This window comes from Bos mutus, chromosome 13 (genome assembly GCF_027580195.1).
Source record: "Bos mutus isolate GX-2022 chromosome 13, NWIPB_WYAK_1.1, whole genome shotgun sequence".
Lineage (NCBI taxonomy): Eukaryota > Metazoa > Chordata > Mammalia > Artiodactyla > Bovidae > Bos > Bos mutus.
In genome coordinates, this window is record NC_091629.1 from 9188081 (window position 1) to 9204654 (window position 16574).

Consider the following 16574-nt stretch of genomic DNA (forward strand, 5'->3'; position numbering starts at 1 on the left):
ATATGGAGATTATGAATTACTGGAAGTGAGCAGTATCATTCCTCTGGTTTTGGGACTGTACAAGAAAAAAGTGCAAATAAATTGGTTTCAGATACTATGTCATATAATAATAATAGACTTTGCAGGATTCTGTCTCCCACATTATAAGAAGAAGTTAACCGTGGAGAACTGATCCAGTGTATTAATCAGAACCAATTGGAGGTATACATCTGAGGCAGTGTTGACTGATACTTGATCCATGAGTTCACCAGTATTCTGCAAGGCACTGTCCAGTCTTTTCTGACACTATTCACTGTGCTCGCTACATGTAACACGTCGGTCAGTAGTGAAAAATCTGCATCACAATACATTTAAATTACAACTTGATGTTTTGTCACAAAGTTAAAAAGGACTTCAAACCTATCATTTAAAAAATTAACTCTTGATGAAAATGATCATTAACATAATCTGTGGATAGAATAACAAAAACAACCCTTATGATAATGTGTGCAGGTGAACCAAGATATATCTAGGGAGAATGCTTAGCACAATTTTATTTTTGGAGTACTTTAGAGCTTGAGAAATAAAAAATAGGTGAAAGAAAAGTTGTTATATAAAAAGTTGAAACTTTGAAAGTCAGCTTCAGTGTATGTACCATCTAACTGTTCTTAGGATTAAGTCTCTGCCCATCATCTATAAGATAATAATCATAGCAACAGCCTATCTTTATCCTCAGGAAAGTTGCCATGTCAGTGAGCCAAGGATAGTAAGGGTTCCCAGCTTGTGGTGACTTTTATATATTTTTTAAATTCCCACTGGCAAATAAATAGGAGGATCCTGTAGTTGGGAAAGGAAAGAAAATGCCTTAGAAAAATATATTTTCTTGTATGATACAAGTTTTAAAGCTATAATAAGCTCTCCTTGAAGAAGAGCTTTTGCTAAAGTACATGGACCTATCACCACATGCAATCAAAAGTAGTTAAAAAAAACAAAAACTTGAACTTGATATCTGATTCCCCCCCCCCCACTGGAAGATGGGGGAGGAGGGGGAGAAGCAGAGAAGTCTAAGAGATCTGATCATAAATATTTTTCTTGAGAGGTAAAATGGCATTATTAAGCCTGGTCTGGGGGAGTTCTGTTGTTGTTTTTGTCCAGTTGCTAAGTTCTAGGTGTGTGCTCAGTTACTCAGCCGTGTCTGACTATTTGCGACCCCATGGACTGTAGCCCACCAGGCTCCTCTGTCCATGGCATTTCCCAGGCAAGAATACTGGAGTGGGTTGCCATTCCCTTCTCCAGGAGATCTTCCTGACTCAAGGATGCAACCCACATCGCTTGCATCTCCTTCATTGGCAGGCATATTCTTTACCACTCTGCCACCTGGGAAGCTAGTCTAGGAGAGTAAAGACATTTAAATAATTTTGATTGATTTTAAGATAGTAGAAAATTGGAACATCACTTGAAGGCTTTTCTGACCTGAGGGTTTGTGTTTTACATTGACACCTGTTGAAAGTAACTAGCTAAGTCTGAGAGTATGGACAAATATAAACTAAAAGCTGATATCATGTAGTTGGAGTAAATTTTTTTTGTTTGCATTACTTGTGTTGTCAGATAGGAAAATGTGGTAGAAAAGTCTGGATTTCATACACAATATACCATTAAATGGTTTTTCAAATGCTAAGTTAAGTTTAGAAAGAACTATGCTCAGCCTCTTGAACAAAATGTAAATGCATTCTTCTTCAGGTAGAATGGGGAAAATCAATTAGTCATTGTGAAGAAAGAGCAAAACAACTACACGTTACCCTCAGAAGTGAAAGTGAAGAGACGTGGTGAATGCAGCTTGCCTGGTAGTGCCAATAAAAGCATCAGCAGAGGACATAGTGTCTCAGTGCTAAATAACTAAAGTTGCTTAAGAAATTATTGAAAGAAAATTTGTTGTATTTCTCAACCCTTTATAACTTCATTGTGATGTGACCTGGAAACGGTCAGCTGAAAATATGTGTCCTCCATGTATGTTTCATTGTCTTATGGAAGTCTTAACTGTTCATATAAATAAGTAATAGAATGAAGTACATTTTAATGGGTTTAGACTATCTTCTCTGAAATATTTAAGACCTAGAAATTGGAGTAGATAAAAGAGGGCAAAGAACAAAGCTAAAAAGAAATTCATATTTAGAAAATCTTGCATATGAATGAAATAAGTGAAACCAAGTAAGGAGATAAAGGCTCTTAAGAGTCTGAAAATGATGGATGTCATGTGTCATCTGGATTACAATTAGATGTCACCTTCCAGTGCTGTTTCCTATCTCACAGATGGGAGGTCACAGAGATGGCCTCAGAGTTTAACCTGAGACATTTATGCCACTGTCTGCATTTTCACTGTATTTCACTATATATCTCTATCTATCTATCTATATGTGTGTGTGTGTGTGTGTGTGTGTGTGTATATATATATGTAATTGTTCAGTTGCTCAGTCATGTCCAACTCTTTGCGACTCCATGGACTGTGGCACTCTAGGCCCCTCTGTTCCTCACCATCTCCTGAAGTTTGCCCAAGTTCATGTCCATGGCATCAGTGATGCCATCCAGCCATCTCATCTTCTGATGCCCTCTTCTCCTTTTGCCTTCAATCTTTCCCAGCATCAGGGACTTTTCTAATGAGTTGTCTGTTCACATCAGATGACCAAAATACCAGAGCTTCAGCTTCAGCATCAGTCCTACCAACGAATATTCAGGTTGATTTCAAGATTGACTGGTTTGATCTCCTTGCTGTCCAATGGACTTTCAGGAGTCTTTTCTAGCACCACAACTCAAAGGCATCAATTCTTTGGCATTCTGCCATCTTCATGGTCCAGCTCTCACAACCGTACATGACCACTGGGAAGGCCATAGCCTTGACTATATGGACCTTTGTTGGCAGAGTAATGTCTCTGCTTTTCAACACATCGTCTAGGTTTTTCATAGCTTTCCTGACAGAAGCAATCATCTTCTGATTTCTTTGCTGCAGTCACCATCCACAGTGATAATATATATATCATTAAATCCAAGGAAAATAGGGTTATTTCATAGCATGAAAGCACAATCAAAATCATAAAGTCCAACACTATGGGCAAAATTGTGGAGTACTTTATAAACTTTTATCAAATAAATGACCTCCTAGTATATAGTAACGTAGTTTTGCATATACTTTGCAACCTGGAAAATGACCATCATAGAGACACCTGACATAGGATGCTTTAGAAGACATGGAAAGGTCTTTGATTGAGTGACTGGAGAGTAAAATAGAAATATAATCTCAAAAAAAGAACTGTATTATTTGGAACTTGGAATGACTTCTTCCATAGGAAAAAATATTTGAGATTTGCAGAAAATATATCTGATAACATTTTTTTACTTTCATGTTAAATATTTGCCTGCATTTTTTCTTTTCTTTAATCAAGGCAATATTGCAGAATGTAGTAGTATCAGTGGGATCAATGTTTAAATAGTTGGTTTATTCATTGATACTTCAGTTCAGTTGCTCAGTCGTGTCTGACTCTTTGCGATCCCATGAATCGTAGCATGCCAGGCCTCCCTGTCCATCACCAGCTCCCAGAGTTCACTGAGACCCACGTCCATCGAGTCAGTGATGCCATTCAGCCATCTCATCCTCTGCCATCCCCTTCCCCTCCTGCCCCCAATCCCTCCCAGCATCAGAGTCTTTTCCAATGAGTCAACTCTTCGCATGAGGTGGCCAAAGTACTGGAGTTTCAGCTTTAGCATCATTCCTTCCAAAGAACACCCAGGACTGATCTCCTTCAGAATGGACTAGTTGGATCTCCTTGCAGTCCAAGGGACTCTCAAGAGTCTTCTCCAACACCACAGTTCAAAAGCATCAATTCTTCGGCGCTCAGCCTTCTTCACAGTCTAACACTCACATCCATACATGACTACTGGAAAAACCATAGCCTTGACTAGACAGACCTTTGTTGGCAAAGTAATGTCTCTGCTTTTTAATATGCTATCTAGGTTGGTCATAACTTTCCTTCCAAGGAGTAAGCGTCTTTTAATTTCATGGCTGCAGTCACCATCTGCAGAGATCTTGGAGCCCCCCAAAATAAAGTCTGACACTGTTTCCCCATCTATTTCCCATGAAGTGATGGGACTAGATGCCATGATCTTCGTTTTCTGAATGTTGAGCTTTAAGCCAACTTTTTCACTCTCCTCTTTCACTTTCATCAAGAGGCTTTTTAGTTCCTCTTCACTTTCTGCCATAAGGGTGGTGTCATCTGTGTATCTGAGGTTATTGATATTTCTCCCAGCAATCTTGATTCCAGTTTGTGCTTCTTCCAGCCCAACATTTCTCATGATATACTCTGCATAGAAGTTAAATAAGCAGGGTGACAATATACAGCCTTGCTGGACTCCTTTTCCTATTTGGAACCAGTCTGTTGTTCCATGTCCAGTTCGAACTGTTGCTTCCTGACCTGCATACAGATTTCTCAAGAGGCAGGTCAGGTACTCTGATATTCCCATCTCTTTCAGAATTTTCCACAGTTGATTCCACAGTGATCCACACAGTCAAAGGCTTTGGCATAATCAGTAAAGCAGAAATACATGTTTTTCTGGAAATTTTCGATGATCCAGCGGATGTTAGCAATTTGATCTCTGGTTCCTCTGCCTTTTCTGAAACCAGCTTGAACATCTGGAAGTTCATGGTTCACGTATTGCTGAAGCCTGGCTTGGAGAATTTTGAGCATTACTTTACTAGCGTGTGAGATGAGTGCAATTGTGTGGTAGTTTGAGCATTCTTTGGCATTGCCTTTCTTTGGGATTGGAATGAAAACTGACCTTTTCCAGTTCTGAGGCCACTGCTGAGTTTTCCAAATTTGCTGGCATATTGAGTGCAGCACTTTCACAGCATCCTTTTTCAGGATTTGAAAGAGCTCAACTGGAATTCCATCACCTCCACTAGCTTTGTTCATAGTGATGCTTTCTAAGGCCCACTTGACTTCACATTCCGGGATGTCTGGCTCTAGGTCAGTGATCATACCATCGTGATTATCTTGGTTGTGAAGATCTTTTTTGTACAGTTCTGTGTTCTTGCCACGTCGTCTTAATATCTTCTGCTTCTGTTAGGTTCATACCATTTCTGTCCTTTATCGAGCCCATCTTTGCATGAAATGTTCCCTTGGTATCTCTAATTTTCTTGAAGAGATCTCTAGTCTCTCCCATTCTGTTGTTTTCCTCTCTTTCTTTGCATTGATCGCTGAGGAAGGCTTTCTTATCTCTTCTTGCTATTCTTTGGAACTCTGCATTCAGATGCTTATGTCTTTCCTTTTCTCCTTTGCTTTTCGCTTCTCTTCTTTTCACAGCTATTTGATACTTAGAATTTTATATTTGGAAGTGTAGTACTTTATTCAAGATTCCATTCAAATTTTTCTTCTAAACTTTTTCTCCATCATAAAAAATAGGCATCTTTATTTTGTATATATACTTTATTTCCTAATTTTTTAAAAGATAATTTTTATAGAGTGGTTTTAGAGTCACAGAAAAATCAAAAGGAAGTATAGAAATCTCCCATACACCCCCTGTTCCCATATATTCAGTCTCCCCCATTAGTATCATCTCCCACTAGAATGGCACACATGTTACAATTGATGAACCTACACTGACATGTCATTATCACCTGAGGTCTCTAATTTACATTAGGGTTCATGTTTAGGGCTGCATATTCAGTGGGCTTGGACAAATGTATAATGAATGACATGAACCCATCATTATATTATCATAAAGAGTATTTTTGCTACCTTCAACACTCTCTGCACTCTCTCTTTTCATCCCTCCCTATCTCCATTTCTTTATTTTTCTCTTAAAATATAATATACCATTTTAAACAATACTTCAGTTTTTTAGTTCTTAATACCCTACAGGTACAATCAACTCTACTGAAATGTAATTAAGAGTATATAAATATGAGAGTTGAATTTTGGGAATGAGTGATGTTTTTTTTCTTTGAATCAAAGGAAGAAGAAACATTTTGGATATACAACACATCAACTCACAGAAAATGGGTGAAAGTGGATGTGGTAATACCAGAAGAACTGAAGACATTCAAGGTATAAAAGGGAAAAACAAGTATTTTTTATCATAGGTTTAATTTTTAGTCTTGTAGTGAATTTATCACTCGTTGTTAATTTAAATTAGCATTTAAATTAGAAATACAAACTCATGTTTAGGGACAGCAATTACTTGTTTTCATTGTACCTACCTGTGCTCAAGTCAAATTTGCTTGAGTGGAGAAGCAAGAAAGTAACTACTATTTTTTTTTTAAAACAGAGTTAGTGTATTGATCAAATCTAGGAAAGAATAATACAGTTCTTATACTGAAGCTACAGGTTACTCACAAACAAAAGACTGACACATTCAAATTTTATATAATTCAGTATTCAACAAATGTTTTTGAAATGATGAGAATATTAACTACTCTTGTTTAAAGCATCCTCGTTCTCCATGGGCTTCCTCCCTAGCATCCCCAAACACTGTGCAGTACAACCAAGGAAGCCAGTTGCATTTGAAGCAGATAAACAATAAACCGGTATTGAAAAATCAGGGGAGTATATGCAAATATTTTGAATGCAGGAATTCACATCTTTATAACGCATGGGTAACTCTGTCTGTCCAAATATGCATCTGAAATATACATATGCTCAGTGGGAATGCTATCTCTTAAAATTATTAACTTGGGTTTTGTGTTGTATATAGAGTTGAGATTGTGCAGAAAAATATCTGGTAACATTTTTAAACTTTCATATTGAGTGTTAGTTTGTCATTTCTTTTCTTATATCATGGCAATATTGCAATGTGTAGTAATGTCAGATCAACATTGAAATTCTGGTATTATTTATTGCTGTTTAGATTTTTATTTTTAAAGTACAGTACTTTAAGGTTCCATTCATTTTGTGTTGTATACAAAATACATAAATGCATTTATATTGGAGTGTAAGTGTAAAATAATGAGGCTGATTGTATGTGTGGCTTATGAAACCAATTTCATTCCTTTAAGGTAATATCACACTCATACATTTTTCTAGGTATTAAAAGGAGGACCCAAATGATATGAACTGTGACTATGCAGATTTTTTAAATCCAATTTGCAGCTGAATTTGGAACTTAAGAATCACAGCATTTTTGTAGCAATCTCAGAAGTTGAGCTTTATATCATAGCCCATTGAGTTAACATTTTGATACTATTTTATAAATTCTTACATATTTATGCAAACTTGATCTTAAGTAATTCTTAAATATATATTGTTCATGTTTTTGAAAAGAAAATTTCTCAGACATTTGAAGCTGGAAAAGACTAAAAAGAGTCAGTCTTTGTTCCTAGAATCTTATTTACAAATTAACAATATCGATGCAAAAAGAATACCCCCTGAATTACTATGCTGTACATCTGAAACACAATATTATAAATTAACTATACTTCTAAAAAATAGATATACTTTTGTTGTATTCCATGAAAACCAAGCCAAACCCAATATCTAGTTCAGTGGTGATCAACAGAACTTTCTGTGTTAATGGCAATTTTATCTGTGTTCTCCAGTATAGTAGCCAGTAGCCACATGTGATTATTGAATTCTTGAAATGTAACTATTAAAATGTGGAACTGAATTTTAACTTAATTTTAGTTCATTTAAATTGATATAGCACTATGTAGCTAGTGACTGGAGAAGGCAATGGCAACCCACTCCAGTACTCTTGCCCGGAAAATCCCATGGACGGAGGAGCCTGGTAGGCTGCAGTCCATGGGGTCACACAGAGTCAGACATGACTGAAGTGACTTAGCAGCAGCAGCAGCAGCTAGTGACTACCATATTGGATGGCAGAGAATAAGGCATCTGCTATACAGTTTTTGATTTCTCTTGGACCCTTGGTGTTACCTAATAATTGCTCTTGTTAAAACCTCAAGGGATATTAATACTTTCACATTATCTTACACTAGAAGAGCAATGTATGGTTGTTTCAACTTGCTAGTAGTTTATACCTTTAGAAAGCCTGCAATTCAGTTAGAGAAAATGAATTCATTTCCTTTAACTAGCACTTATTTGATTGTTAGAGCAATTCTTTTATAAGGATTAATAGATTTTAAAATTTATTCTTTTAAAATGTTTTCCTATTCTATTGCATCCCTTTTTATCTGCCTGACATTTCACTTCCTACCTTCTAGTAACTAATTTCAGTAGTTAAAAAACCAAATGCATCTATAACTCTTGTTATATAAATAGCAACAACACTAATTTTTTCCTTGAATATTAAAGTCAGTGGGCTGTGAAAATGATGACCAAGTAAGTTTGCAGTCAGGGACATTGTTGGTGATTAAATGGGATCATGATCATGGGTGATTTCTCAGATCAGATCATCAGATCATGGGTGGTTTCTTAGACACCTCAGTGGCTCTAATGTGCCCATCAATCTGATGCATGTGAGTCAAGCTTATCAAATGGGAACTTTATTCTTAGTTGTATTTGCTTTATCTTTAAAAAGGCATTTTTCTTAATAATTCTTGAATCTCCAGTATTATTTTTGGAGTCTTTTTGAAGAGATTTTTAAGGTCACAAATTGTTCTCTGTGCTTCCCTGAAGATTATTTTTGAAGGAACTGTTTTGAGCCACAAAGGTTTTATTGGGCTTGATGACCTGTGGGTCTACGCCTGTGCCCAGGCCCCGTCCAGACAACTTTGCTCTGCAGATGAATTCACCTGTGGCAGCGGCCAGTGCATTGCTCGAGAATCAGTCTGTGACTCTTGGCAGGACTGTTCTGATAAGAGTGATGAGGACCCGACAACTTGCTGTAAGTAAATTAATGGTTAACTCACTCCTATGCTCACATTCATGACAGTGGTTGAATTTAAGAGAGTCTTTATCTTGAGCAAGGTGAAGTTAGTATGTATGAAGTAAGATGAATGTATGTTCTCACTTTGAAGCCATTAGCGCTATTCCTTGTGGACATCTCTATGCTAACTTAATGTTTTGGTGCTTTTTTTTCTCACTCTCAGAATCTATTTGTTCAACAAATGAATAGTTGTGATGTTGAGTGAGGTGTGTGCATTTTGAGTAAGAGGAAAATGGATGGGAGAAGGAACCTATTTGTATTCTTCTCTTAAATACAAATTTACTATGGGTTAATAACCTTTTTTAAATGTAAGATTTTTTTCCATTCTGACCAATTATGTAGAAAGCTGTGGAGCAAGGAAAAAGAGAAGGAGGGCTGTCATTACCTTCCAGATAGCCATGATGATGTAGAAATCAGCCATGGTTGGTATTTATGACTAGGCAAAAAGGCCCAACTCCTTTATTTCAGACCTTTTATGAAGTCTTTGATAAGAGTAATGATAAGAAATTCTATTACTATTCAAACCTAGTTATATCAGAAAGGAAACATAATTTAATTTACAACTTACATCATGGTTTTCATTCATATGAGGTAACTTAGCAACTAAAATATTTGTCTTTTTAGAAACAATGAATACAACTAAATGCATTCAATTTCTATGAATCTATGAACCCTCACAAACAGGAGGGTTTCTTAATTATTAAAAACTTTACATTTATTTTTGCTGCAGTGCTTTATTTTAGTGATATATTTTATTGAGCAACAGAAAAATATTATAACAAGATGGATATCACCTTTTTAATAATGAAAAGCTTTTACAATATGCTTCTGCTGATTGGTAAGTAAGGATTTTACTGAGAGTAATGGACAAAGATGTAGAAAAGATGAGAAAGCAAGGAAGAAACTCTCTGCCTGTTTGTAAATAGCAATTCAGTCTATTCCCAAGACACTTGGTTTTAACCATAAATTTAGGTAAAATAATCTCCTTACCGATATGATTTCCATGGATTTTTTTTTGTGCCCTTTTTTCATTAGAAAAGAGGCATTTCATTTTCTCTAATGTGACTGTCACTTTCCTCTTTTTTGCTTCATTAAAAAGTTTTTTTATTACAGACAATTTCGTTCATTTCTTGTGACAAATTCACCTTTCTAATGGTTTGTATTATTCTCAATTTCAATAATTGAGAGTAAATATATTTCTTGTCTTTTCAATTCCACATATTGAAACTTAAACTTATTAATAGCTTTTCTCCTTTCTTTCCCCGCAGTTGAAGGATTCTTTATGCTATCCTTTTAACTGGTTTTCTTCATCAAATTTCATCTAGAATATTAGTAGATACTTTAGCATTTGATTTTGGACATACTTTCCCATATTTCTTTATTGGAAGTTTTATTGATTACTTATCTGCTGTTTCCCGCATAGATTATATCTTGATACCATTTTGCTGTTTCCTTTGTGTGAATTTAGGGACCGATGTCTGTCCTTATCAAAAAGTAGTTTTACTTCATAGTCAGCTAAAGTTTCCAAATAATGTAAGCTCATTTAGTCAAATAGTCAAAGAACACCTGGCATGCTTGCTTGATTTAGATCAACTTTAAATAGGAGCTATGACATAAAAAGGTGGCCATGTTACATATTACAAAACATCCATAGAGTTTGGTGTCAGCATGAGTATTTCATGTACATATTTGTATAATCATTTTTGCTTGGAGGAAATTATTGCATAGTAATGGAATTACTAGAATCTATATAAATGTTATAATGTTATACTGTTTTCTGCACTGAAGTATTTAACATGTGCAGCCCATGTGTAATATGCAAAACATGTTAAATACTATAGTGCATAAAATAGTGTAGCACTGTACCAATTCTAACAATTCCATTACTATATAAATAAGTTTCTCCAAGCAAAAATGATTATACAAATAAGTACAGGAAATAATCATGTTTACATCAAATATATATATATGTTTTGTAGTATGTAACATGGCTACATTCTTATGTCATATCCCCTATATAAAGTATATAAACACATGTATATATATGTTATTGCAACATAAGAGGCTTTCCTTTGACATTTTAATCCAATTTCAAACATTGTACAATATACTTTGAGTTTGTATTTTATAAAATTGAATTCATTATACAAATTTTTTTATAAATAGAATTTTAAGGTCCATAAAACTCAAGAAAAATGTTTTTATACCTTTTTTTAAAATGTCAGCATAGGATAAATCTCTAGTATAGCTCATATTGCCGGGAGAAATATCAACTACCTCAGATATGCAGATGACACCAAGTGAAAAAGTTGGCTTAAAGGTCAACATTCAGAAAACTAAGATCAAGGCATCTGGTCCCATCACTTCATGGCAAATAGATGGGGAAACAATGGAAACAGTGAGAGACTTTATTTTGGGGGGTTCCAAAATCACTGCAGATGGTGACTGCAGCCATGAAATTAAAAGACGCTTGCTCCTTGGGAGAAAAGTTATGACCAACCTAGACAACATATTAAAAAGCAGAGACATTACTCTGCTGACAAAGGTCCATCTATTCAGAGATATGGTTTTTCCAGTAGTCATGTATAGATGTAAGAGTTGGACCATGAAGAAAGCTGAGTGCCAAAGAATTGATGCTTTTGAACTGTGGTGTTGGAGCCACTCTTGAGAGTCCCTTGGACTGCAAGGAGATCAAACCAGTCAATTGTAAAGGAAATTAGTCCTGAGTATTCATTGGAAGGACTGATGCTGAAGCTGAAGTTCCAAGACATTGGCCACCTGATGCGAAGAACTGACTCATTGGAAAAGACCCTGATGCTGGGAAAGATTGAAGGTTGGAGGAGAAGGGGCCGACAGAGGACAAAATGGTTGGATGACATCACTGACTTGATGGACATGAATTTGAGCACCCTCCGAGTGTTGGTGATGGACACTGCTGAGCAACTGAACTGATATTTATATATACAGCTTGAATACATCAGATTTTTTTTACTATATTCCAGAGGCTAAGTAAATATTAACTCATGAATATTATCAGTTGGTATCTGTGGTCAGTGTGATTTTTGCAAAAATGCATGTTTACTCAGGTAAACATTCTTTTGAAACCTGTGCCGCATCCTTCACCTCCAAAGATTTCCTTGTCCTTCCCTGCCCTCCCCCCTCCACTTTTTTGTAGCCACAACACTTGACCCAAGATTTATCTTCCTAACCGGGAGGGGCCGCGCATACAAGTGCCCTGGAAGCCTAGGTGCTGGAGGGTACCTGCCGCTATCTGCAGGCAGCAGAGGCGAAGGGCATGGCGGGGAGAGGGGCAGCCGGCGGTACTTGAGGCTGCGCCCCCTCTCCCACTTCCTCCTCCGCTGCCTCCTGGTTTTTCTCTGGCTCAGGTCAGTTAAGGGCCACCGAGTGTTTCAACATTTCCCAGCAGCGGAAAGGTTCAGGGCCCACCTGCTGCAGGTGAACCCCTGCCTGGGTCTAGCAGCCTCCACGACTGGCCCTTGCAGGTGAACCCACGCCGCGATGTCTTGGTACAGCGTTCATTCGGATGGTGGAAGGGGCGCCGCAGGACCCAAGACCCGCCGCCCTAGTGATCATGGTCCTGGGGGCGAAGGCACTGGCCTCTTGGCCATCGCCGCAGGTCACCCAGGTCCGGGGCCTCCCCTTAGCAGGGCATCCCCGTGTGACAGCGCCCCGGGACCTGGGCGCTCCTGTGGAGTCCTCACCTTCGCCGCTGCTCCTCCTTCCTGGAAGAGACCAGTCCAGCGGAGGTGGGGGTGCCGGAGGGAAAGGGGGGCCACCCCCTCTGACACTCCGGGGCAGGTGAGGTGTTGCCGGGAAAGGTGCCCAAACGGCAGTGGTCCCTGCGGGAGAACGTGGCCCAGGCCGCGGTGCCAGTGAGCCACGGAAGGTTCAGGGAGGGGCGCACCTGGGAGCCCCGAGCAGCCGCTGGAGGAGGGAAGCCCGGACGCTGTGACCGCTGTGACCGAGGGGAATCAGCCCCTGAGGAGAGGGGTGGTGGCCAAAGAACCCCGAGCAGCAGCGAGGAGCGCAGGCCTTTCCAGTTCTCAGAGCAGGAGCAGGACTGTAAGCCCTGCAAGGACGGGGAAGCGCCAGTGCGTGGTTTACTGCAAGCAGTTTTGTAGAACTTGTCCAAAGTCCTCTAACCCTTCCTAGTGGAGGATATCACCTGTCAAAGTTCCAGATAGCTTAGATGCTCTTGCCCAGTAAAACTTTGCCACTGTCCACTCTTAAAGGCTCAAGATTGGTGTTGGAGATGCACAGGCAAGTGCCTGTCCCCACAGCTGCTGCTGCTGCTAAGTCACTTCAGTCGTGTCTGACCCTGTGTGACCCCATAGATGTCCCCACAGCACTTTGAGCTTAAAATACATCGTTTACATGAACACGAAAGACGGTTCAGAGAACGGGTGCTTGTGGAGCAGACAAGTGAGCTTTTTTTCATGCTCCTTCTCCTTTCTGCCTCTCCCATTTTAAAATACTACGCTAAACGTTGTATTTTTTTTTTTACAAGTATTAAGTATTGCAAAACAACTGGCAAAGTGTATAATACAGTATTGTTGACTATAGACACTACTTTGCTTAACCAAAATTTGTATCAACTGAACAGCATATGATTTCCAGTGTTTTCCATACCTGATGCAAGTGGAATCATTATTCTAAGTGAAATAAGCCAGTCACAAAAAGACAAATACTGCACAGTTCCAAACTATAGATTCTTGATGGTTATTAATATGATCCTGTATAAAACAGGGACATTTAAGAATAAAATACTCATGCCATATATTTTCTCCAACATTTCTAAAAAGATGTAACATATACCAGGTATACATTGGTATATGCATACATGGTCTAAAGGTATACATTGGCTAGCAGAACAACTAACAGATCAGATCAGATCAGTTGCTCAGTCATGTCCGACTCTTTGCGACCCCATGAATCACAGCACGCAGCACGCCAGGACTCCCTGTCCATCACCAACTCCCAGAGTTCACTCAGACTCACATCCATCGAGTCAGTGATGCCATCCAGACATCTCATCCTCTGTCGTCCCCTTCTCCTCCTGCCCCCAATCCCTCCCAACATCAGAGTCTTTTCCAATGAGTCAACTCTTCGCATGAGGTGGCCAAAGTACTGGAGTTTCAGCTTTAGCATCATTCCTTCCCAAGAAATCCCAGGGCTGATCTCCTTCAGAATGGACTGGTTGGATCTCCTTGGAGTCCAAGGGACTCTCAAGAGTCTTCTCCAACACCACAGTTCAAAAGCATCAATTCTTCGGCGCTCAGCCTTCTTCACAGTCCAACTCTCACATCCATACATGACCACAGGAAAAACCATAGCCTTGACTAGACGGACCTTTGTTGGCAAAGTAATGTCTCTGCTTTCAATATGCTATCTAGGTTGGTCATAACTTTGCTTCCAAGGAGTAAGTGTCTTTTAATTTCATGGCTGCAGTCACCATCTGTAGTGATTTTGGAGCCCAGAAAAATAAAGTCTGACACTGTTTCCACTGTTTCCCCATCTATTTCCCATGAAGTGGTGGGACCGGATGCCATGATCTTTGTTTTCTGAATGTTGAACTTTAAGCCAACTTTTTCACTCTCCACTTTTCACTTTCATCAAGAGGCTTTTGAGTTTCTCTTCACTTTCTGCCATAAGGGTGGTGTCATCTGCATATCTGAGGTTATTGATATTTCTCCTGGCAATCTTGATTCCAGCTTGTGTTTCTTCCAGTCCAGCATTTCTCATGATGTACTCTGCATATAAGTTAAATAAACAGGGTGACAATATACAGCCTTGACGAACTCCTTTTCCTATTTGGAACCAGTCTGTTGTTCCATGTCCAGTTCTAACTGTTGCTTCCTGACCTGCATACAAATTTCTCAAGAGGCAGATCAGGTGGTCTGGTATTCCCATATCTTTCAGAATTTTCCACAGTTGATTGTGATCCACACAGTCAAAGGCTTTGGCATAGTCAAATATACCTGATTTTCCAACATATGCTACAATGTGGCTAAATCTTGAAGACATTATGCTAAGTGAAATATGCAGGTCACAGCAGGACAAACATTGTATAATTCTACTTACCTAGAGGACTCAAAACAGGAAGCAGAATGGTGGTTGCCAGAGGTTGAAGGGAAGGGAAAAATGAGAATGTTTAATGGGTATGGAGTTTGGCTTTGGGATTATGGGAAAGTTCTGGAGACACATGATGGTGACAATGTACAACTGTGTAAAGGTGCTTACTGCCACTCAACTGGACACTTAAAAATGGTCAAAAAGGTAAATTTTATATAAGTGTGGTGGTGGTTTAGTCCCTAAGTTGTGTCTGGCTCTTGCAACCCCATGGACTATATAGCCCACCAGGCTCCTCTGTCCATGGGGTTCTCCAAGCAAGAATAATGGAGTGGGTTGCCATTTCTTTCTCCAGGGGAATCTTCCTGACCCAGGAATCAAACCTGGGTTTCTTGCATTGCAGGCAGATTCTTTACCAACTGAACTACAAAGGAAGCCCATATATTTTACCACAATAAAATGTTGAAAAAATATATATATATAGTTCATGCAGAAAGACTGTGTGTCAACAAGGACAGAAGGATGGACAGATCAGTGTTTAAATTAGAGCAGTTTGGAAAATTCCATGGGAAAACTCTTTTAATTGAATGAAAAAATAGGGATGTTTTAGAGCATTTAAAATGCAAATAGAAATTGTGACACTTCAAAGAAGAAGGTACAATATTCAAGTGAAAGAAACTTAAACCAAGAATCCGGTGCAAGATGTTTAATTTTCAATATGATACTGTGCCTGAATGCTTTCCATATTTTGAAGAAAAATGTTGAATACTAAAATACCTCCTGAGGGTAAGGGATATATATGTACACTTAGTGGAGAAAAGATCTTGTGGGTTCTCAATAAATAAAATATTTTTGTTAGTATAATCATATTAAAACCTAGTGTCTGCTTAATGAATGTATAATTCCCACACAGACTTCTTTTCTTATACAATAGAGAACTGACTGACTGACTTCTGAACCGGGGAGTTCATAAATATTTTAATTTTCATGATCCAGAATTTTCCTCAGCTGCCACAATAAAATTCTTTTTCTCTTGCCAGTATGCTTCAGTGGTTAAACATGCAAGAGAAAGCTTTGTCATAATTTAAAAATATTACTCTAACTGATGAACTCAATGAAATTTCACTGAAATTATAAACTGTGGCATATCTCATCCTCTGATTAGAGATGGCTATATGTATTCTGCAGTCACAGAAATTTAAGTAAAAGCAACCAGATAATCCAAATCACTACTTGTCATGAATACAGTTTGTGTATAACATGAATAGGTACATTTTTAGATTTTATAAATATTTAACATTTAACACATGTGGTATCATAAGGCATTTATTAACTGCCTGCATGTGTTTGGCCCACCTGGTTTTACTTCAGATAATAACTTTATCTTAAATGTTTGGAATTATGTAGGGGAAATATTAAACTCCAGTACTTTGGCCACCTCATGCGAAGAGTTGACTCATTGGAAAAGACTCTGATGCTGGGAGGGATTGGGGGCAGGAGGAGAAGGGGACGACAGAGGATGAGATGTCTGGATGGCATCACTGACTCGATGGACATGAGTCTGAGTGAACTCTGGGAGTTGGTGATGGACAGGGAGGCCTGGCGTGCTGCGGTTCATGGGGTCGCAAAGAGTA

The 16574-nt window shown here is 38.5% G+C and overlaps 1 protein-coding gene across 1 annotated transcript in view; it reads left to right on the top strand.

The window, feature by feature from the left end:
- The window catches only part of MALRD1 (MAM and LDL receptor class A domain containing 1), a 576646-nt gene that overhangs the window by 47952 nt on the left and 512120 nt on the right, over positions 1–16574 (top strand). Inside the window, exons 9-10 of the mRNA XM_070382053.1 lie at positions 5982–6074; positions 8601–8808. Coding sequence (XP_070238154.1) covers positions 5982–6074; positions 8601–8808 — 301 coding nt within the window. The remainder of the gene's footprint in view (positions 1–5981; positions 6075–8600; positions 8809–16574) is intronic.